This window comes from Neolamprologus multifasciatus, chromosome 16 (genome assembly GCF_963576455.1).
Source record: "Neolamprologus multifasciatus chromosome 16, fNeoMul1.2, whole genome shotgun sequence".
In the NCBI taxonomy this organism is placed as follows: Eukaryota; Metazoa; Chordata; class Actinopteri; order Cichliformes; family Cichlidae; genus Neolamprologus; species Neolamprologus multifasciatus.
Window position 1 is genome coordinate 5,783,240 of NC_140454.1, and position 23,476 is coordinate 5,806,715.

General features: G+C 40.2%; 2 protein-coding genes across 3 annotated transcripts in view; both read left to right on the forward strand.

The window, feature by feature from the left end:
* The first annotated feature begins 323 nt into the window (after positions 1-323).
* ttf2 (transcription termination factor, RNA polymerase II) lies at positions 324-14,936 on the forward strand. The gene is made up of 23 exons (XM_085135510.1): positions 324-443; positions 656-761; positions 1,025-1,111; positions 1,226-1,295; positions 1,805-2,674; positions 3,202-3,322; positions 4,187-4,369; positions 4,478-4,635; positions 5,325-5,406; positions 6,248-6,370; positions 6,482-6,632; positions 7,174-7,279; positions 8,433-8,617; positions 9,040-9,193; positions 9,389-9,480; positions 9,709-9,794; positions 11,061-11,203; positions 11,328-11,507; positions 11,858-11,916; positions 12,012-12,165; positions 13,830-13,912; positions 14,255-14,329; positions 14,496-14,936. The coding sequence occupies exons 1-23, from the start codon at positions 416-418 to the stop codon at positions 14,638-14,640; spliced, it is 3,441 nt and encodes a 1,146-aa protein (XP_084991636.1). The 5' UTR covers positions 324-415; the 3' UTR covers positions 14,641-14,936.
* Positions 14,937-15,999: 1,063 nt separating this feature from the next.
* The window catches only part of mphosph8 (M-phase phosphoprotein 8), a 29,680-nt gene continuing 22,203 nt past the window's right edge, over positions 16,000-23,476 (forward strand). Inside the window, exons 1-4 of one of the 2 annotated variants that reach the window (XM_085135503.1) lie at positions 16,000-16,279; positions 17,660-17,821; positions 18,432-19,448; positions 19,639-19,735. In XM_085135503.1, the coding sequence (XP_084991629.1) occupies positions 16,178-16,279; positions 17,660-17,821; positions 18,432-19,448; positions 19,639-19,735 (1,378 nt within the window). In that variant the 5' untranslated portion in view covers positions 16,000-16,177. The remainder of the gene's footprint in view (positions 16,280-17,659; positions 17,822-18,431; positions 19,449-19,638; positions 19,736-23,476) is intronic. The other variant, XM_085135505.1, reaches the window with a different exon arrangement.

Sequence of the window (23,476 nt, forward strand, 5' to 3'; positions counted from 1 at the left end):
ATATACAAAACATACGTTTTTTAAACTGAAAAGCAGCTTCTGCATACATGTAAAAAAAATCTTTTTACGGAACAGGTTTACGGACGTTCTCGGAACTAGCTTATATCATATCCGGTTAAAAGTTAAATATATTTCACAATAAGAGTCATCAAGCAAATTCAATTTGGTATTTGTTGAGTTTGTTTTTTTTAATATTGTTATATATGTAATAGTTATCGGTATTTGTTGTTAATACATTATTATATATTATTTGTTTGTCCATCATAATACAATTTTGCTACATAACTCGGACCTTGACTTTTATACTGACGTTTGCAGAGCGGATGTGTTATCCGAGAGCTGCGATTGGTCTATACAAAATACAGCTCTTCCCTTCACGTTCTAGTAACTGAAACTGAACTAATGTGTTGATAAAATGGAAAAGGTTGAATGTAGTATCCACGGTAAGTGGTAATCGGTCAGTGGTGATTAATTATGTGTTATAAAATGCTAAAATGGATATTGTGTTTGGTTTAAAGAGATTATATTTTTGTTTTTATCCTGAGAAAAAAAAGGTTTGCTGCTTACATAGTTTAATAATTAGTTTAACCTTCGGTTTAAATATTCTGCACATAGAGTTTTTACGTGTTTCTAAAAAGAGACCTTTTTGTCACAGGCGGCGTGTGTATGTTAAAAACTGGATTAAAAGATGGACCAAATAAAGGCAAGAGCTTCTACGTCTGCGTTGACAAGCAAGGCTGTGGTTTTAGTCAGCAAACCAGGTATTCCCACTCTACTTTATTTTCAGACCTGAACCAGTCATTGTCACTGTGTTTGAACCAAATAATAATCTCTTAACTATTCCTTGGCTATATCCTTACATCGCTTTTGTTCCATTCATCTCAGTAGCCAACTTTACTATACTCATTGGCTCTCCAAACATCTGAGGTTAAAAGTGTTGGTTATTCAGTGACATATTGTTAAAGTTATTGATAAACAAATGTGTGTGTTGCACAAATATTGACGTGAATTATCATGTCTCTAGCATTTCACCGTCACACTGCCTCCATCATGAAGATTCAATGGTGGAACTCCAGGCTCTCAACTACAGTCAGCAACAGCAGGGCTATAGGTGTGTGTGTGTGTGAAAGAAATCTGAAATCGCATGCTTATACACAGCTTATATGACTAGAAACCAGGTCGGTTAGACTGTGTATTTAACTGCAAATTCCTTCTCGTTTTCCAGGTTGTTCTACCGATGTGCTGTAGGTAAAAAAGCAGGCCAGAGGTGGTGTGGAAATGTACCCTGGACTGCAGTAAGTGCTGTCACAGACTTCCCAACACACACTTGTTTTTTATATACATTCAATATCTGTATCACCATCATCTGGCCATCGCATTGAGATATTAATTAAAGATAGTTATTAGTTATTAAAAATGCGGTTAATTAAAGTTTTAAGTTATTATTCTCACTACTCCACTAATAATTAAACTTGTACGAATTAGTCAGTTCATTGGTCAGTCACTCAAAACAAAAGTAATCCTTACCTGTTTTGTATTTGTTTTTCTTTTGTTGTTTTCTCTTTAATGCTGTAACTGTAAATTTTTTACGGTTTTCCTGGCGTACGCATTGATTGATACATTTATTATGTAAACAATCATAAGTTGCAGCCTTAAATAGGATGTAGCTAAATGGTATGAACAAGTATTTTTCCTATTCTGAACTATTTACTATTTACTTTAGGGATTATCTGTTATTAGACACCTTTCTGTAAATCTCTATGATACATTTTTTTTTAAAGTGTATTGTTTTCCATGATTGCAGCCAGAAACAGAAAAGAGAAGCCCTCTGTCTGACACACAGCTTCAGCCCTCATGTCTTCCACCTGTACGAAACCCCTTTAAGGCACCAAGCCAGACAGACAAGGACTCTGAGTGGAGAAAGTTGCACAACAATAGACATGAAGAGAGAGAAGCAAGTCACAAGGCTGAAGGAAGAGCAAATTACCAGAAAGAAAATGAAAGGCAACAAGAAGCAGGAGTGGAAGAAAAGGCAGATGATAAGCACAGGTCGTCGGATACTTACCGGGGTAAACAACTTCCACCGGGGATGAAGTTAAAAAAGAGAGTTTCAGATGAGGAGAACAACAGTCCCAAAGAAAACAGTGTTGAAAAAAGAACCGAGAAGATTCAAGACACGCCCGAGCAGAACCGCATCAAGCAAGGAGAAGCAGAAAAGGGCATTTCTTCCTCCAGCGTCACGACTGTTCATTCTGAGTCATCAAACAAACATCAACTCAAAACAATCAATCAAACTGCACCAGTTTCTCACAGGAACTTGACTCAGCAACCATCTGATGCTGAAACCTCTCAGGTGAAAGAAACCAAACAAATACTAGAAAACAGCAGCTTCACCCATGCATCCAGAGACTCTGACAGCAGCAGGAGCCCCATACCTGACAAACCAACTCAGCCAGAGTCCAGTCAGCCCAGCAGTCCAGAAAACAACGATGATGATGATGATGTGGTACTGGTGTCGGTGAAGCCTGCTCCGCAAAAGACTCCTCCTGTTTCTACTGTCCAAAAGACACTGACCAACTTCCCAGGATTCCAGCCAGCTTCTAATGTCAAAAAGCCGCTGGAAAACCCCAAAGGGCTGCAGAACCTGCTCACCGTTCAGCTCCAGCAGAAAAAGGTGTGGGGAAGAGGAGACCACACATGTCATGCATGAACACTGCATCGATTTAAAACCTAACATACAAAAAAAACTATATGCATGTCAAACATGTCCGTATTAAGAAATCTGTTAATGAACCGCCCTGATATACTCATATCAGTCACTCCTAGGCTGCGTTTCCCAAAACACCGAAGAATATTTGTAGTATATCTGTATATTTGTAGTAATTATATCATAGTAAATAATCTGCAAGCTCTCAGAATGTGCTTTTCTCTTTAAATGTTAAAGTTGCCACTGTTAGCTACACTAGCTGACAAAGTAGGCTGAGGTAGCTGTTAAGTACAGTTTAGTTTACAAGTCCAGCAATGTGATTTACGATTAGGCTGATATCTAATTGGCTGGTATTAGCTAACTGCTAATCCTTCAGTTTCAGCATTTATAACAGCCCATAAATGACACACTGTATACATCACAACAACAAATACTACAGAGCAGCTGGTTAGTTTAATACTTATGAGAGCTCTTTGTCTTCACTCTGTCCTCAGGCCACTCTATCTTCAGTAAACTTGGAGGCGCTACCAGATAAAGGAGAGAGGTTGAGGACACAGGTTAAAGAGCTGGAGGAAGCCCTGGAGTCACTGAGCCTCACTGCTGCTTCTCAGCCTGGTAGGAGTCACACTGCACATGAGAAATAATAGAATAGTGTTTTCAGATGGTTTATTCAACTGCTTTTTAGTTATTCCACTATGTACCCCAGCTATACTGCCAGTTAAGGCCTTATGCTTACACGGGCAAAACCTTGAGGGACTTTTTTTGTCTTAGAGTATTTAAAAGTAGAATGGGAGGGAGAGCCTTCAGTTTTCAGGCCCCTCTTCTGAACCAGCTTCCAGTTTGGATTCAGGAGACAGACACTATCTCTACTTTAAAGATTAGGCTTAAAACTTTCCTTTTTGCTAAAGCATATAGTTAGGGCTGGACCAGGTGACCCTGAATCCTCCCTTAGTTATGCTGCAATAGATGTAGGCTGCCGGGGGATTCCCATGATGCATTGAGTTTTTCCTTTCCAGTCACCTTTCTCACTCACTATGTGTTAACAGACTTCTCTGTATTGAATCGTATCTGTTATTAATCTCTGTCTCTCTTCCACAGCATGTCTTTATCCTGTCTTCCTTCTCTCACCCCAACCGGTCGCAGCAGATGGCCGCCCCTCCCTGAGCCTGGTTCTGCCGGAGGTTTCTTCCTGTTAAAAGGGAGTTTTTCCTTCCCACTGTCGCCAAAGTGCTTGCTCATAGGGGGTCATATGATTGTTGGGTTTTTCTCTGTATCTATGAAGCTTCTTGAGGCGACATTTGTTGTGATTTGGCGCTATATAAATAAAATTGAATTGAATTGAATTGAATTGAATTAGTAAGCGCTGTGTAATTTGATGTTCTTTGATTTTCTTTCTGTCAAACAAACGCAGGTGAAAGTGTAATAATCAAACCAGCAAGGTTTTTTAGATTTGCCTGGATGTCTGTGTCTCCCTTTCAGAGTCTGAGGAAGCGTGTAGCAGCACTGATTCTGGTTTCAGCAACACTCAGATGAATCCATTCAGCCGGCAGGGCGGGACCATCCTGCTCCCTGCTCCTCCAGACCCGGGCCTGCACCATCATCAGGCCTCTGGTGGCTCTCTGGAGCTCCAGCTGAGCCAGGGATGCTCTCAGATGTATGGAGGTATGCCAAATGGGAAAGAGAAACACTTCTATAAAATGTGTAATGTTTTTTTTTTTTTAAGCTTGAAATAAATATAGATTGCTAATCATTCATCCTTAATGTTTCCAGCATACCCACAGGCACAGACATTTTATGGGGGTAGAATGACCAACGACCGTCTTCTGGCGGTGAAAAATGCCACCTGTGAGGCCATCGACCATCTCCACAAGTCCCTGGAGTCCTGTCCTGATGCCGAGGCTGAGGCCCCTGATCCCAAGGGTATCAAGGTGTTACACACTGCTTCACTCACTACTGTGGCAAAAAAAAATCTGACAACAACGACTACATTTTCTCTTAGCAGCACTCAGATATTCTGACTGATTACACAAGGCTTCAGTTAAACTGCAAGCCTTAGTGCTCGGCTCTGTCAGTAAATAGTTACATTTAAAATTTTTCAGCTGTTGTGATATAGAAGATAGTGGATGACAGACAACTCTTAGCAGGAGAGGAGAACTCTTACGCAAATAGTTTCACCGAAAAGCATCATCCAAAAATTCAAGATATGAAAGCCCACTTTTAAATTCATCTATTGGCACTTTTTACATGACACTCAGCGCAGGCGAGCGCCATCTTTACTCTGATTTGACTGCTCAGACTGAGGCTGCACTGCTTGTCCATTTATTTACTCTCATTTTGAGGATGGTTTTCTGCTTCTAGTATTGCAGCAACATTTTAAGGTCAGCCTTAAATATATATAGCATCCGATTGTAGCTCGTAGTTTTACATTATTATGCTCTAAGAAATTGCATCTTTATGTGTCCATATATTTTAATTTGTAGAGTATTTCATTTTTGCGTCAAAACATTTTCTCTTATTCACAAAACTGTCACAATTTAGAATGGTACAGCTTGTATTTCATCTTTTGATTGGACGATGATGTTAGGCTAAGATTGCTGCATTGTGATTGGTTGCTCAGGTGCCTCTCCTGCCCCATCAGAGGAGAGCTTTGGCCTGGTTGCTCTGGAGAGAAACGCAGAGTCCTTGTGGAGGAATACTGGGTGAGTGTTTTTTCATGTGATTTTCTTCCTCCTTTTAAAGTTGGAAATAAGCCCGTGGGGTATGTTTGTTACATTTAATTTGCTTTTCTATGTACAGAAATGGTCTCCTCGGGCCAGTCAGTTTGCTCACGTGACAAAAGACGTGCAAAATGCCGCAGCTCGTCTTTTAACTGGCACTCGAAAGTTTGAGCACATTTCCCCTGTTTTAGCTTCACTTCACTGGCTGCCCATTTCTTTTAGGATTCATTTTAAAATTCTTTTATTTACTTTTAAAGCTCTCCATGGCCTAGCTCCATCTTATCTCTCTGAGCTGCTACAGCCTTATACACCCACCCGCTCTCTCAGGTCAGCTGATCAGCTGCTCCTGAAGATACCCAGGACTGGGCGTAAACTTAGAGGAGATCGTACTTTTGCTGTAGCAGCTCCAAAACTGTGCAACGAGCTTCCTTTAGAGATTAGACAGGCCAGATCTTTATCTGTTTTTAAGTCACTCTTGAAAACCCACCTCTTTACCCTGACCTTTGACACCACGTGAGATGTTGGTTTGTTTTTTTTTTTATTTTAGTTGTTTTTAGGTGATTCGATGCTGTTTTATCTTGTTTTTGTTCTAATATAGGGCTGTTTTGATTTTATGTTTTATGTGTTTTCTTTCTTTATTTTTCTGTTTTCTGTTATTCTATTGTTTTAACTTATTTTCTGTACAGCACTTTGTTCCTGTGCTGGGTATTTTAAAGTGCTTTATAAATAAGATTGGATTGGATTGGAAAGAGATGATCACCTCGCTTCTTACCATTTCTTCATCTTTTTTCTAGTACATCTCATTTGTATTCTTTTCAATCAGCGGATGACATGGGTCTGGGGAAGACCTTGACCATGATTTCTCTCATGCTGGCCATGAAGATGAAAGCAAAAAAGGACAAGGAGGAGATGGAAGAGAAGAAGGATAGCTGGTTATCCAAAACTGGTAATGAGAACCTTTTGTCACTGACTCAGTGGATCAAATAAAATCTAGCTAAATAATATTATACAGTTCTTCCTTTTTTAGCTATTTCCTTGTTTTTTTTTTTGTGTCCAGACTGCATCCCTGTGTTGTCTAAGGGCACTCTCATCATCTGCCCTGCCTCCCTGGTGCATCACTGGAAGAAGGAGATTGACAGACATGTCAAGACGGGCAAGTTGACGGTGTACCTGTACCACGGCCCGAACCGTGAGAGAAGTTCCAGAGCGTAAGAAAGCTGCAAACTTTGTCACACACAGATTGCTGTTTATTTCTCCGCTCTGCCTTTATCTCAGTTTGTAATGGTGCAGTCGCATCTTATTCTTTTTGAAGCCACACAAAGTTCCCGCAGTGACAGTTGACCTTTTTTTACCTTTGTGCCAAACAATTACATATTAAAATGTTGGTATTAGAGGCCAAAGTAAAGCACTGTAGGAACAGGAATGTCCTGCAAATGTTTTATAAAGAGAAAGCTTGGAAAAGCCAAAACTCAGTACAGTCGTAAACATGACTAAAGCAGACAAAAAGGAGCTCCACTGTCATAACTGTTGTTATTTTTGCAAAACACGCCTCCCGGGAAAACATGCTTGCACAGACAAAATGAAATGATGCACACGGGGGAATTGATATGTGTACTGTAAATGTTTGATCTCGTGTAGTGGAGAGCAGCTCTGTCATTGTTTCTTTGACATGTCGAAGATCTTCATTACAGCTGTTCTTTTCCCATTTGAAGGACATTTGACTCACAGTGTTGTGCTTGTGTCCACCAGACTGGCAGATTACGATGTGGTGGTGACTACCTACAGCCTAGTGTCCAAGGAGATCCCGGTCCAAAAAGAAGAGGCCGATAAACCCAACACGGATAAGGACGATGTGGTAAATACTACATATACGACCGGAAGCAAAGCCTCTGAGTAGGGATGCCCCGATACGGATACTGGTATTGGGTATCGGGGCGGATACTGTAAAATGTGTGTGTACTCATACTCGTAAAAGTTAACCGATACCATGAACCGATACTAACTTATTTTATTAATCAGAGGGTGGCTTGTCATTTCTGTTGTAGTTTTTTTAGATTGGCCACTAGGGGGACATCCCACGCTAAACAGGCACAGGGTTAGGCGAGTGAGACTGGCAGCTCCAGATAAAAAAGAGAAACCGGATGCTGCTGTAGCTAGGCTAAACAAAATGTCAGCAGTGTGGAACAGCCAACTTTAACTCAGGTTTTGGAAAAGCGAAGAAAAATGTCAAGAGAAAATCCACGGGCAGTTAAAATAACAGAGGCTCGACTCATTTTATCGCTCTGGATGACCAGCCAATGCCGGTCGTGGAAAATCAGGGAGATAATGGTGCCAAAACTTTCTGAAGAGGTAAAGACAAGCAGTGTGTGCGCAGCACAGTCGACTGATGATCCACGGGCAGATGAGGAGTTTGTTCGTCAATGCCAAATACCTGCGTTATTTTGTTTGTTTGTTTACAATATGGACACTCTGCAAAAATGTAAAAGTTTATTTTATTTTCAAACCTAATTTGTATTTATTTTATTCCAAACAGAAGTGTTTATTTATTATTCTGAAAGCTCGAGACAGTGCCAATAGTTCAGTGATATTTTGTTAAATTACAATGTGGAGACTCTGCAATAATTTAACAGAAGTGCTTATTTTTCACTTGAAATTTTTTTGTGGTCATTTTTATTAAGATTTTATTTTTTATCGGCAGAGAATAAAATAAAACCTGTCTTCCAATTCATTGTATTTGTGTGTGTGTGTGTGTGTGTGTGTGTGTGTGTGTGGTAGAAGTATCATTTTTTTGTACTCTGTATCGGCAAGTACTCAGATCCAAGTATCGGTATTGTATCGGTATCGTTGCATCCCTACCTCTGAGTGTTAACACTGAAGATGCTGGCAGCAGCACTAAAAAGAAAAATACTGTTTTCGTGATTTCTTACTAAGATAAGAGCAGTGTTGGAAACATCACTTTCAGCAAAATGAAATGACTTACAAACACACTTCCCATTATTTTTCTTCAGCGTCCAGGCTCAGCTCCTCTCCTGCGAGTGTCCTGGGCCCGCATAATTCTGGATGAAGCCCACAGCATCAAAAACCCAAAAGTGCAGACGTCCATGGCTGTCTGTCAGCTGAGGGCCGGAGCTCGTTGGGCTGTCACTGGTACACCCATTCAGAACAACCTGCTGGACATGTACTCGCTGCTCAAGTAAGACAACAGCACAGTGAATACAAGTTTTTAACCCATCCTGTGTTTTGTTAGCCTGCTGCACATGTGTGGTCCGTTTTTAATATTTGGGACAATTTTTAAGTGTTTTCATAATATGGTGCAGATTGACAAGATAATACGCCTGTTTTTAATAAGTTACTTATAAATCATGAAGTCTGGAATATTTGATCACACAGTTGAGCTTCTTAAATAACTCAAACAACGTCTGACAAATCCTCTTCTCACCTTGGTTTGTGTATTTCAGCTGTGTGACATGGATGTTTTATACTTGAAGATAAAAACAAAGGATACACCAGTGCATCCTCGATTACAGCTGCTCTGGAAAGGCTCCTTTCTCCTCAGTCCTCCAGATACAGTTGAATGAGATCCTGTTCTTTCACTGCGTTCCTCTGTCTTTTCAGGTTTCTGCGTTGTTCTCCGTTCGACGAGTACAAACTGTGGAAAGCTCAGGTGGACAACGGCTCCAAGAGAGGCAGAGAGCGACTCAACATCCTGACCAGGACTCTGCTGCTCCGACGAACCAAAGACCAACGGGACAGCACAGGCCAACCACTGGTAGAGAGACACACACACAGACTCCACGAACATCTGTCTTTATGGTAGCACATCAGGAAATACACTCACTATTAGGAGTTTGCTTGTTTTTGTTTTTTTTAATTTAATGGCGGCAAAGTATCTGTTAGCTTCTGCTTCTGGGAGTGTATGTTTAATTACAAAATATAACCAGAAACTAAAGCAGTTTTGTTTCAGGTGTCTCTTCCTGATCGGACTTCCGAGGTGCATCGACTCGAACTTTCTGAGGATGAGCAGGCTGTGTATGATGTGTTATTTGCCCAGTCCAGGTAAAAGTCTATCTTTTCAGAGTTACAGTTAGGGGTTTAATTAACATTTTTAAAGCCCAAGGTGTCAAGTATCAAGACGTTCTGTTTTATTTCCTGCATTTTCATCTTTGTTTTTTATTTGGACATCTTGATGTTTTTACCTTTTTGAGGGTTGTGAAACTAGGAATTAAGTCAATTATAAAAAGTCAATTATATATACCGGTGTATGTATTTTTTTCTCTACTCCAGATCTACTCTGCAGAGCTACCTAAAGCAACACGAAGGAAATGATGTGAAGAAAGGAAGCACTTCCAGTTCTAATCCCTTTGAGAAAGGTGAGGCCTCACCAATAAATACCGTATTTCCCGGACTACAAAGCGCACCTGAATATTAGCCGCACAAGCTAAAATCAGGGGAAAATCCTGTTTTGTACATACATTAGCCGCACCTGACTAAAAGCTGCAGGTGTTTCAATGTTGACTTATCATATGTAAGAGAATATGCACAAAGCGAATTGTCAGGAAAGAGATGGCTGTTTGGAGACACACCCCTTTATTAATATTTTGAAAAACAAGTTATGGGTACATATTTGCATAACTTTTTAGGTATATGTACAAGTAGCGGTAATTACAAGTACAAACATGTACTGTGCTTCATAAACGAGTAACAAATGTAGTACATAACAATAACCTACAGCACACCAGAAAAATAGATTCGGACTACCTTTTAGGCTCAGGTGCAGTGACACGGCTTTAACAAGAAGAAAAGTCAGTCATTCACCACTAAAACCACCAAAGTCCTCTTCTCCAGTGTCGGATACGAACAGGCTCAGGATGGCTTCGTCCTCCACTCTCAGCTTCTTTCCTTCGTTGTCACTTTCAAAACCAAACAAATCCTCGTTGTCAGTGTCAGAGTCGAACACCCTCTGAAGGGCCGTGGCGGTGTCTCCATCATGCAGCAGTCCAGCCCTTCGAAATCCGTTGGTGATCGTGGATGTTTTCACACTTTTCCACGCTGTCAGATTCCACTGGTGGAGTTGAGCATAACTTGCTTTTTATCGCCGCTCGTCATCCACGCCTCCCGCTGAACGCGTAGCGCTACTTTGAAGTTTATTTTTCGCGCTACTTGTACGGCACTACGTTGCCTGGCGGATGGACATGTGACCAACATACCACTCTTGAACCCCGATACTGTGTCTGATCACATGCCCTTCCGCCAGGCAACGTAGTGCCGTACAACAGCGGAACAAACAAAACAAATCGTCTTATGATATCACAAAAATCATGGACAATCCATAGAAAAGCCGCACCTGACTAAAAGCCGCAGGGTTTAAAGCTTGTGCAAAAAGTAGCGGCTTATAGCCCGACAATTACGGTAAACGTAATCTGAGCAAAGGTTGTTTTGCAGTCACGATTGCATATTATTATACGAGGTGCATAATTAAATTTGTGTGTAGAAAACAAATTTAATTATGCACACAGAAATTAAACTGGAAACTGGGACGGCACTTTTGCCTTTAAGTCAAACTCTTTTAGCAATCAGTGTTTACTAGTAGCAGTAATGGTGATTTAAAATAGTGTTCACTCTCTCTGTCTCTCCAGTGGCCCAAGAGTTTGGTTTGTCCCAGGCTGATCCTGCTCTGTCGAGCTCCCAGCAGGCTAAGCAGGTGTCCAGCACCGTCCACATCCTGTCCTTGCTGCTGCGCCTCCGACAATGTTGCTGTCACCTCTCGCTTCTTAAGAAGGTACACACATTCACGTGCTGTCATAAGGCTTTCCAGCAATGTGTATAATTTAAAAAGACACATAATGATACAAACTGAATACTGCACACACCTATTTCCTTCTTTCCATGTCTCCCGTGCTTAGACTCTGGACTCATCGGAGCTGCAGGGTGATGGGATCGTCTTATCTCTGGAGGAGCAGCTCAATGCTCTGTCGCTCTCCTCCAGCCCCTCGCCATCTGGCCCTGATCCCAAAGACTCTGTGGCCCTCAATGGCACACGCTTCCCCTCGCGGCTGTTTGAGGGCACCAGCAAAAGCACCAAGGTGGGCAATAGATCAGCACACTAACATCACAGTTACTGGCAGAATGTGAAAATGATATAGATGATGAACTAAGATCAGGGTATGATTGTTTTTGTTGATCAAAAGTCACAATGAAGTCACTGGGTGTGGATTGTTTGCCCTCAGTTGGAGCCTTTGGATCTTTCCCACACAGATTCAGCTCTAAATCGTGATTTGACATGATTGTTTTCATGCTAAATGGTTTAAAATTCATAGCTGACCATTTGTCTTTGTGCATTTTTCCCTGCCTCTAACGATGTATGTGATAAGAGCGCATGGTGGTCCAGTTCAAAGTCTGTTTGTTAGTATTAAAAGATCAATTTTCCTTCTAGATCTCTGCTATCATCTCTGAACTGAAGGCGATCAGAGAGAAGAGTAATGATCACAAAAGGTAAAACATCACAATAATTCAGAGTTCAATGGACCGATTTTTATGTTACCTTCTCGTGTGTGGTCTTCATGGCGTGTCCCGCCCTTATTGTCCAGTGTGATCGTGTCCCAGTGGACCAGCATGCTCCAAATTGTAGCAGTTCATCTGCAGCTGATGGGGTTAACGTACAGCGTCATCGACGGGACCGTCAACCCTAAACGCCGCATTGACCTGGTGGAAGAATTCAACACTAACCCAAAGGGACCACAGGTAAATGTCTCTATTTTTGTCAAATGGAGCATGTCTGAATGAAGCCGACTGGGGGGGGTGATGTTTTTTTTGCATTTATCACATTCCTGGTGAACCACACTCTCTCCCTTCCCTGTTCCAGTCCACTTCTCAGCTAATCACCTTTCGAACGACTTACATCATCATACACATCGAGCAATGTGAAGTTTAGATTTTGGAGAACTGCACAGGAGCATGTTTAGGCCTCCTCCCTGTAGATAATTACCTTCACAAAGAGACACAGTCGCAGGAGCATAAATGTAGCATTATGAGGCGGCACAATGGTTTCCATACTTCTAACCAACAGGTGGCAGTAATGCACCAAGTAAAGGAGTTGACATGAATGAAAACGATGTAGAATTTGAGATGTTCATAATCTTAATGAGGATTAATCCATTCTGCACATTTAACAGAGTTTCACTAATAAATGTAACTTTTATAAAAAATAAAAACAACTTTTATACCATGAGCTGCAAGGAAAATCCACATGGCATTTTTTACATCAAGAGCAGAGGACCTATATTTAAAATGATAAGATTATCACACCAGTAAGAATCAATGGGAGCTTTAAATATTGGAATGAAATTGGTACCACTGTCTACCGCTCAATTTAAATAAGATTTTGAAATACAAAAGACTCAAATTTACAACAATAAGAAACTTGTTTCATTTATTCTGACGTCCGGCCAGTGAAAAAACATTAAAATAATCTAAGCTGGAGGAAGACTCTGGGATCTTCCATTACAGCCCAGTCAACACATATTTGTGGGGCCCAAATAGGGAGCAGCAGGGCTAATATTTGGGGCCCACTTGGGAAACCCAACTGGGGTCCAGCTAATTTTGTCCTCAGTTTCGATGGTGGCCCCAAATGTGTTTGCCCAGATGGATTAATGATGGGACCCGGATGGGCCCCAAATCATGACGATTAGCAGAATATCTACCTGTTAAGATATTTTATAACCCCTAAATTAAACTGTGTACAGATAGGAGAAACAAGAACAGATGGACTTTTCTTTCTGTACGATTTATTTATGTAACACTGCGAGCAACTTATCTGTAAAAGACAAATGCTTATTAAGACGATTGCTTGCGCAGCCAATGGGATAGCAATAACCCGTAAATGATTAAAACATGAACCCCTAATTAAGAATGACTGGATGGCACAGTGAACAATATCAAAGACATAAAGAGATTTTCTTTTCTTTAAACTAACAAACTTATCAGTTTACAAAAAACTGTGAAAACACTGATGCACTATGTAAAACAGCAATAGTGGCTTTTTTTACTCTTTTTTTTGTACTTGCACTGATAATCTGTGCATACATGTAAGGCCAACTGTTCCTGTTTTTGTAATGTTTGCTGCATTTGTGAAGAATACAGTTAAATAAAAAGTAAACAACAATAAATTAAATATATGTTATAAACAGAAATTGCTGCAACACTGAAATGTAAATAATAATAGTAATAATAATGATGATGATGATGATGATGGGACTTCTAGATTAGCTGTGATCATTATACCAAGTGTGCTATGCAGCTGAAAACTAAGCTTGAAGTGATAATGATGAAAATGAGTGTAATCAAACTGCTTTGTTGCACAGCTCTAAATGTATAGTGCTGCCTAATTGTTCTGGTTTTTGCTTCAGGTGATGCTGGTTTCTCTTTGTGCCGGGGGGGTTGGACTGAATCTGATTGGTGGGAATCACCTGTTCCTCATTGACATGCACTGGTGAGAGCCACATTGTCATTCAAAGAGCCGGAAAAGTATCACTTCTGTTGTTTGCCGTTCGCCGTTTAATGTAGCAAGCTGCATTTGAAATATATCTGTTGTGCAAAGAATTTTTTGCACATTTTATCCTCTCTAATTAAATTTTTATCCTCTAAAATATTTTGTGCCTTCACATTTTGCATTATAAGGAATGGCAAAGGACAATTTAAAGGCAGTTATAAACAAACATGTGCAGACGTCACACAATGCATTCTGCAGTTTTGCAGAGATTATGTTATTCCAAACTTAAGAAACATTTCTGTAAGGTAGAAGAAAGTTGTTTCAATTTTAACCCTTCAACAGGAACCCAGCTTTGGAGGATCAGGCCTGTGACCGCATCTATAGAGTGGGACAATATAAAGACGTCACCATCCACAGGTGACGCATCAGCTTCTAACTGAATCGCCACAAAATTTCTAGTTTGCATCTTTATTTTTAAGTTTTATTAAGCATGTACTGGTAACAATGATGTGTAAACTGCGTTTCTTTGTGCTAATAGTTTGTGTGTGTGTGTGTGTGTGTGTCTATGTGGCATTGTCAATAGGTTTGTGTGTGAAAACACAGTGGAGGAGAAAATTTCCACACTGCAGGCAAAGAAGAAGGAGCTGGCACAGAATGTGCTGTCGGGAACCGGAAACACCCTCTCTAAACTCTCTCTGGCAGATCTCAAGATCATTTTTGGAGTCTGAATAAAGAGCTGTACCAGCTGACCAACAGCTATTCAGACATGCATTCATGTGTGAATGTATTAGGTTGTAACTTTAGAAAATGTTGAAATAATAATAATAATAATAATATTAATAATAACAACAACAACAATTGGGTAATGTATTACTTTAAAAGTACCATGTTATTTGTTACACCGAGGCTAAGAATTTTTCTCCAATCACTGAGCCATAACTGAGATGTTTAGATTAGTTACACTAAACAAAATATGTGGGCTTTTTCTAAAACTCTTTTTGGGTTTGTTTTTGTTGGGGGGGGGGGGGGGGGGTTAGTTTTTATTTGTATTCTTTCTTTCTTTTCTTTTCTTTTCTTTTTTTTTTTTGGACTGTTTAAACTGCAGATGGTCAAATGCCACAGCTGACACACAGCTGGACAGTATTTGAAACATATGTGTGTACACATGCATTTAAACAATTTCTTACTATTTTTGTAAAATTTTCCTCCGTGTATTTTTGGTCTTCTGTTTCTTCCACCTGATAGTTTATTTCTTTATACTTATATAAAGAAATACATTATATTATTATTGTTGTTAATAATAATAATAATAATAATAATAATACTATTATCATCATCATTTTATACTAGTATTGCTGTATTTGTGTTGTTTGTGATGTAATGTTACAATAAATTTAGGTGATTAAAGTTATTAGAAGTGACTTCTGTTATAGGCAGTAAACTGAAATGATTATTTAATTTTCTAAAGCTGCTTAAAGTTTACTCAGTTGAAAAACATGTTGCTAATATTGTGGCTTTTAAGGCATTTCAATATTGCACTTGTGATTATTAAAATATTATACATTGAAGACTAAAAACATGAGTGGATGACGTGTTTTTTTTTTGTTTTTGTTTTGTTTTGTTCTGTGCAGGAATATGTGTGCTATATTTAAATATGTATAATTAGTTAGCAGACGCAAGCCTCGATTTCTTGCTCTGACGGTCTGTTTTCACCAGGTAACGTGTTTTCAATGCAAATCACTGACTTTTGATGCCTTTAGTACATTTCGAACTTTTGGGCGTCATCGCCCGAAATGACAGAACAATAAAGAGAAAATTAAAAAATATATATGTTGTTAAAATTATTGTTATTCTTTAAACTTGTAGCGGGGCATAAAAGTCAGAAGTTATGGAAAGCAATAAAAAAATTGTTTGTTGGTTTTAAATCACTTTAGCGTATTATAGCGTAATATATTGTTTCGGTTAAAATTAATTATCGCCAAATCGCCTTTTTTTAGTACATCAGCAAAAATAAATTGCTTTTTTTTTTGGTAAATACTATTTTGGAGTGATACGTTCGACGATTAAGAGCAGCATTTGAACGCCTCTCGTGACTGCGGGCGGTAACTGCCCTGCGTTCAGCAAAGCCCTCTCAGAGCTGCAGAGCTAGTGCACTCTGTAGTACCACCAGGTACGGCAGCGTCCTACCTCTGTCAACACGGCGGCCTTTTCGAGTGCAAAACCCAAAACAGGCAGATTTTAGGAAACCAACACTACGACGCAGCCATGGCGGCTGAAACCGACAAGGTAGAGCCCGCGGACAGCGAACAAGATGAGGAAGAAGACGTGTACGAAGTGGAAAAGATCATTGACATGCGGGTGGAAGAGGTAAAAATAGCTAAGTGCTACGTAGCCGCCTGGCTAGCTTTGCAAACATGGCTGGCATTTCTTTCAGTCCACTTTCACGAGGCATAACCCACTAACAACGGTGGAAAGACCCTTTGTGTTAGCAGAATCGCGTTTCTGCGGTGCATTTACATGCACGAAATTGCTTGTGTGTTACTTTATTACATGCGTTTTCTGGTTTTAGTCGTGGGTCGCTGTTCCTCCATACATAGCATCTTTTCCAAGCACAACTTGTCCCATGATGTCCGCTCGGCTCTCCCCTGCTGAGGCCAAGGACGGACCCGTTGCAGGCTTTCACATATTTTCATCGTATTTTGCTAGCTGCAGCGCTACATCGGCTAAATCCCCGAATAATGCAGGACTCGCAGCGTGGGAGAAGATTGGTGGGATTTGCTGTTTGTTAACACTGAATTTACTTACACCAGCTAATAATGGGTGAGCCCTGTGACCGCTGCATTTCTAACTGTATAAAGTAGCGGACAGACATGTGTTAGACCCGCGCATAAACACAGATGACCCCAGCAGCTAACATTTAGCTACATTTGCTATCTTTCTGGCTTTTTACCTTTTCTTTTTAAGATTGCCGTGAAGTACATGTAATGTCCGTGGTATTAACTTGGGGGGGGGGGGGGGGGGGACAGTACAGGCTTGATTACTGACCAGTTGAGCTCGTGAATCAAATTCTGTGATGTGCACATTGATTGTTGGGGTAGAATGGGAGGTAATACTATCTCTACTAAGATATTTTCAACACCTTGCTTTTACACTTTTTGCCGTTGGTCTCTGGGCAGTACCACCTGCTAAGTAAACACATGCACAGGAAGTAAAGCTGTGGTCCTTCTGAACAGTGCAGAGTGCCCAGTGGGAGCTTCTGCACCTTTTAGATGCTTTAACTTCATATGTGTACAGTCTGATGCAGCGCTGTCAACATCCCCCTGGAAAGATTGAAAATATTCACACCTTACTCTGCTTTTTACAGGATTTTGCATCTCTCTTGCTCACGTTCAGTTACTCTTAATACACAAAAGTCAGCTGTGAAACAAGCATTTTTTTTTACAACTCTTACACTTTTTGTTTTGCACACTTTCTTTCAGCAAGTTCTCACTGCAACTTTAAATGTTTTGCCTGTGTCTCCTCAGTAAACCTTTTGATATTAGAACTTTAAAGACAGACGGCATCATTCAAAATACCATAATTAACACTAACTAACTTACAGGGCCTGTCAGCCGTGTTTGCTTGTCTCAGCTGTCATGTGGAAGTCTTCTGTTTTCTATAGATCCTGTTGGCTCGTGATCTCACTGTCAGGTCAGGTCAGTGGGACAGGTCATGCTAAGCGCTACATCTTCGCTTTCTTGTTCTCAGGGTGAAGTGCTGTACAGAGTTCGCTGGAAGAACTACTGCTCTGACGATGACACGTGGGAACCGGAGGCCCATTTGGAAGACTGTCGCGAAGTCCTCTTGGCTTTTAAGAAGTCAAAGGCTGAAGCTAAGGCCAAGAAAGAGGCAGAAACCAAGAAATGTGTGGTAAGTCTGATCTTTCAAGCAATGAGGCATTGTAACCACCGCCAACACATCAAGCAGCAAATAAAAGTTTTTGCACGCCCCTACTATGTGGGACTTGGTTGGTCTTGGTGCACAGATGTAGCTTTACGCATGAACCCAAAGTTACGCCCTTGGGTTTAGATATAGTGTTTATGAAACGCCATAAAAGCTATACCTAAAGTTATCGATCTGTCTTCTGTGTCCGGGCCGGGTGAGGTTTCCCGTGTTGGTATAGTTATTCTTTTAAATGTTGCAAGCAAACATCTTTGTTTCTAAGCCAGAAGCAAACTGCCTGTAACTTTGGCTTTAAAGCCTTTTTAATATAAGTAATCTGATCTTTCCTTTCTTGATTATAGAACTAATGCACAACAGATGAACTTAAAACAAATTTTGTCTGTTATTAAGATTATTATCGATGTTATTTTTCCCACCTGTCTGGACATCGTTTTGAAAATGAAGGGGCAAAATGTTGTTGGCAGCTTTATTGACCTCTAATTACTTATGAAAAACTATTATAGAGCCTTAAGTCAGAAGGTCAAAAAGTAATATCTGTTACCAAAATGTGATATTTCCCTTCCCGTTCTCTCTTTAGAAACCACTGCCTCCAAAGAGTGACGTGTTTGATGCTGACTCGGAAAGTGACAGCGACAAAGACCGACCAACGGAGGCACCTGTCAAGAAGAAAAAGAAGAAGAAAGTCCGGGAAGAGGAGGAGGAAGAAGAATCGCATCTTAAGGAAAAAAAGAAAAAGAAGAAGGACAAGCGGAAAGAAGAGTTTAGGCCCCTACCGGCACCAGAAACCGATGAGGAAGAAGGCAGAGCCCCAACCCCAAGCTCTCCACCCAAGGAGAGAAAGACTGAATCAAAAAAACGTGTGGTTGATTCGGAAGAGGAAGAGGATGACCCTGTTCCCTCCAAGAAACACAGGAAGGAAAAGGGAAAAGAGGGAGGGAAGCATAAAAAAGAAAAGGGCGACGATGGGAGGAAAAAGAAGGGGAAGAAAGAGAGGAAGATCGAAACCTCTGAAGACGAGGCCGCTGCTCCGCTGGAAGATGACGTGAGCGAAGGCCCGTCCGAGTCCCAAATGGACGATTCCGCATCAACTGAGACTTTAACAAAATCGGTGGAAAAAGCCAGTTTGGACGACAAGTCCAGACAAAAAAAGGGGAAGTGGGAAGTAAAGCTGCAGGGTATAAAGGACCTTATCCACGACAAAAAGAACAAAAAGACAGATTCTGCTCAGAAAGAAAGCAGCCTCCAAAAACTGAAGAGTCATAGCTCTAAAGCAAAAGAGGACACTGCACTACAATCAGACTCCAGTGACAACTCCACCCTACATAAGAAAGCAAAGAGCAAAGGGCAGGAGAGCGCGTCTGCACCACCCAAAGTCCCATCTACATCGTCCTCGTCGTCCTCGTCCTCTGTTACAGCTGTTGGTGTCACCAAGAGTAAGGAGGAGGAGGTTACCAAGGACGAGATATTGGGACAGAAGGACACCACAGGTTCAACTAACCTTTTCGAAAAGTTCCTGTTAAACTGCGAGGCCAAGGATCGCGCCCCCCGCAGGAATCAACCCACCACAGAGAAGAGCAGCAGCAAACCCACAAAGGTGTATACTTTATTTCTATTTTAACTTTGTCATCCAGTATTTCATAAATGAAACCAAAAGAAACACAACGTGATCTTTCAGATGATGTTCTTTGCTATTTTAAACAGGATATGCTGCTCATAGGTTTTCCTCTAAAAAAGAAATACAGAGTGTTAACAGTTTGTTGTTGTTGTGTTTTCCCAACACTTAGGTATTGGGAAAAATTGAGAAGATTCCCAAAACAACCAAAGAGTCTCCTGTTCAGAAACAAGAGCCGGAGAAGACGGAGAGGCCCAAGCAATCAGATGGTATGCATGAAACTTGAACTTAAATCAGATTAACACAATGTGGCTTCAGACAAATCCCGCTGGGCATAAAGGACCTTATCCATGACAGGAAAAAATATTAGTTGCTATTCGGTCTCCGAAAAATTGACCTTAAAGGGTCAAGGAGGTTACTGCCCTACAATAAAACTCTAATAACGGCTCTGTCTTCCAGAGGCCTGTGAGAGTTTAACCCAAATAGATGGTTAATTTTTATACCAGGCTATAAAATACCACCATATACCAATCAGTCAGTTCTCCAGAAAACGGTGTCACCATTCCTGCGAGATCGCTGAGACCCCAGTGCACGGATAGTAATCATAGTCTAAAACTTTGTAAGAGCACCTAAAGCGTTTGTCTTTCCCTGACGAGCATCAGTGACTAATATAGATTCTTAGAGGCAGCTTTATTCTTTTTCTGTTTGCTGCAAGCAACCAAAAAAGGGGGGGGGGGGGATTTATGCAAGCACTGCTCTCAGACCATTAAATGCCACCATACTGCAACTGACTGAATAAAGCTAAAATTGCCTTAAGCACATATAAACATTACTTAAGTTACAAAGTCAGCATTTTTGCTAGCTTTTTTTTTCTCCTGCCTTCAAATAAGCTAAACTTTATCAATATAGTAGCTCCAGTCTTTTCAGGTCTTTGTGACCAAAGCACCTTCAAACAGCGCTTTTAACCCTTTAAGACCTACCATAGAACCAAGTCCGCCAGAGCTTATATTATATTTTTACATGCTGTACTGCCATTTTTGGGAGCATTTCAAGTTGCTATACATCAATACAACCATTACAGCCTAAATTCTAATAATATGTCTGCATTAAGTGCATAGTAATTACATAAATTGCAAAAAGTGCAATAAACAAAAAAAAATTAAAATCGTTTTTGTTTTTTTAACATATATTTCTAGTTAGAGAAATTTAAGAGGCTTATCCCTCAAAACTGTAAATACAAAAAAGTTGCACAAAATAGTTTCCCACCACAGGAAATTTATTTTGAGTGCCTTCATAGTTTTATTTTTGAAATACACCAATTTTTATACACTGCAGGAAAAACGAAAATAAATATTATAATGCAAATTTGCAAAAAAGCAGCATATGCATCAAAATAAACTATTTCCAGCAGTGCAATATGAGTCCTAAGCATCCCAGAAAGTAATAAAGTCAAACATAACTTTTAAAAACACCAGTATAGGCTCATGAGGCCCTGATGGTAAAAAAACTACATTTCGTGAAAATGACGTCACGTCCGGTTTTGGGCAGGTCATGGCAGACATGCGATAGTTCGCGCTGACGTCTATTCCAACGTAGGAAGTGTTATGAACAGCTGATCGGCAAAGCGTGTTTCTGGAATATTATGTTTTTGTTGCTGCAAGTGCTTTTTATGCAGTTTTTGCAGCTATATGTGGAAGGAAACTGTGACCGAGGACAAGCTGATGGCATAAGATGTAAGTACAACTTCTCCGGTTTCATATGCAAAAAAAATTATTGCGCTAGCTCACGTGGTTGCAGTGCTACCGGGATTTAAAAGTAGTTGCGCAAAACGGAGCGTGCCCGCTCTGACCGGTTTTAAAGGGTTAATACTAAACTGCTCCCTTCAAACACACCTCTTATTTATCTACAGCAGCTGTGTTGCTTTCAGTCTCTATTCTGTGTCTCACACCTTGATATTTTCTAATATTATGTTTTTATCCTTCCTTTGTAAAACCAGCCGCTCTGCTATCAGCAGGCTAATTCGATGCTTGTCATTGGTCCTGTGGTGCCAACAGCTCAACTTTTATGTGAACATGCTTATAGCTATATTAGGAATCCGCATCGAGTGAATTCTTAGTGGGATTGCTGATCTTCCTGTTAGTGAAGCCAGATGAGGAAAATAGATCCTGAATATGTTAAACTTGCTTCATAGCACATGCCCCGGATGAGAGCAGATCACAGAAATGTAAACAAGCTATAATAGACTATGGTGTGTGAAAACAAAGTCTACATGTCTTCCTGCCCGAGTGTTTTATGCCAGGGTGTAGTTTGCCTTTTAATGAGCGCAAAGAACTGTGCTGTATAAATGGTCGTCATAGAAAATGACGACCATTTATGGTTTAAATTAGCAGTATTTTGTAATTAAAATCCAGCATCTCCTTGTGTTGTAAAAAGATTTAAAGTAAATGTAACACATTGCTGCATGTCAGGAGCATAACGTGCAGCATTAGAAACGTCTTTTCTTTAAAATCAGATGTGTTGGTCAAATATTTGATCTGTCAAACAATCAAAAGTTATTATTTTATTTATTATTGTGTATTTTATATAGTTCGTCTGCTGACCAGCTCTCTAATTGTGAAGACAAAATGTGTCTGGAATATGTGTCGCAGTGATTGACAGGAATCTCAGGACTTGGTGACGATCAGAGTAATCACAAATAGCTCACAAATAGCTATGTTTAGCTCATTTATTAATAGTATTTTTCATTAAATGTGACAGGCTGTAGTTCTTTGTTAGCAAACTTGCATAAAACCAGGAACTGCAACAAGAGCATTTGAGTGTGTATACACAAACGCACACACTCTCCATGTTTGCACGTTTTTATTCTTTAAATTGACATGTATGGGCTTCCCTGAGATCTCAAACCTTTTTTTCTTCTATTCCAACATATGGTCAGGGTTATAAGTGAGTATTAGGTCTACTGAAAGAGTAGTTGTCAAACAGCTAACAGATCATCTGCAGAGGAATGGTTTATTTGAAGAGTTTCAGTCAGGTTTCAGAGTTCATCACAGCACAGAAACAGCTTTATTGAAGGTTACAAATGATCTTTTTATGGCCTCTGACAGTGGACTCATCTCTGTGCTTGTCCTTCTTGACCTTAGTGCAGCATTCGATACTGTTGACCATAACATCCTATTAGAGCGATTAGAACATGCTGTAGGTATTACAGGTATTGCACTGCAGTGGTTTGTATCATATCTATCTAATAGACTCCAATTTGTGCATGTAAATGGAGAGTCCTCTTCACACACTGAGGTTAATTATGGAGTTCCACAGGGTTCAGTGCTAGGACCAATTCTGTTTACATTATACATGCTTCCCCTAGGCAGCATCATTAGAAGACATAGCATACATTTTCACTGCTATGCAGATGACACCCAGCTCTATCTGTCCATGAAGCCAGATAACACACACCAATTAGTTAAACTGCAGGAATGTCTTAAAGACATAAAGACTTGGATGGCCACTAACTTTCTGCTTCTTAACTCAGATAAAACTGAGGTCATTGTACTCGGCGCTGAAAAGCTTAGAAATATGGTATCTAACCAGATTCTTACTCTGGATGGCATTACCTTGGCCTCCAGTAACACTGTGAGGAACCTTGGAGTCATTTTTGACCAGGATATGTCCTTCAACGCACATATTAAACAAATATGTAAGACTGCGTTCTTCCATTTGCGCAACATCTCTAAAATTAGAAATATCCTGTCTCAGAGTGACGCTGAAAAACTAGTTCATGCATTTATTACTTCCAGGCTGGACTACTGCAATTCATTATTATCAGGATGTCCAAAAAACTCACTGAAAAGCCTTCAGTTAATCCAAAATGCTGCAGCAAGAGTACTGACAGGGACTAGAAAGAGAGAGCATATTTCTCCTGTTTTGGCTTCCCTTCATTGGCTTCCTGTTAAATCCAGAATTGAATTCAAAATCCTGCTCCTCACTTACAAGGTCTTAAATAATCAGGCCCC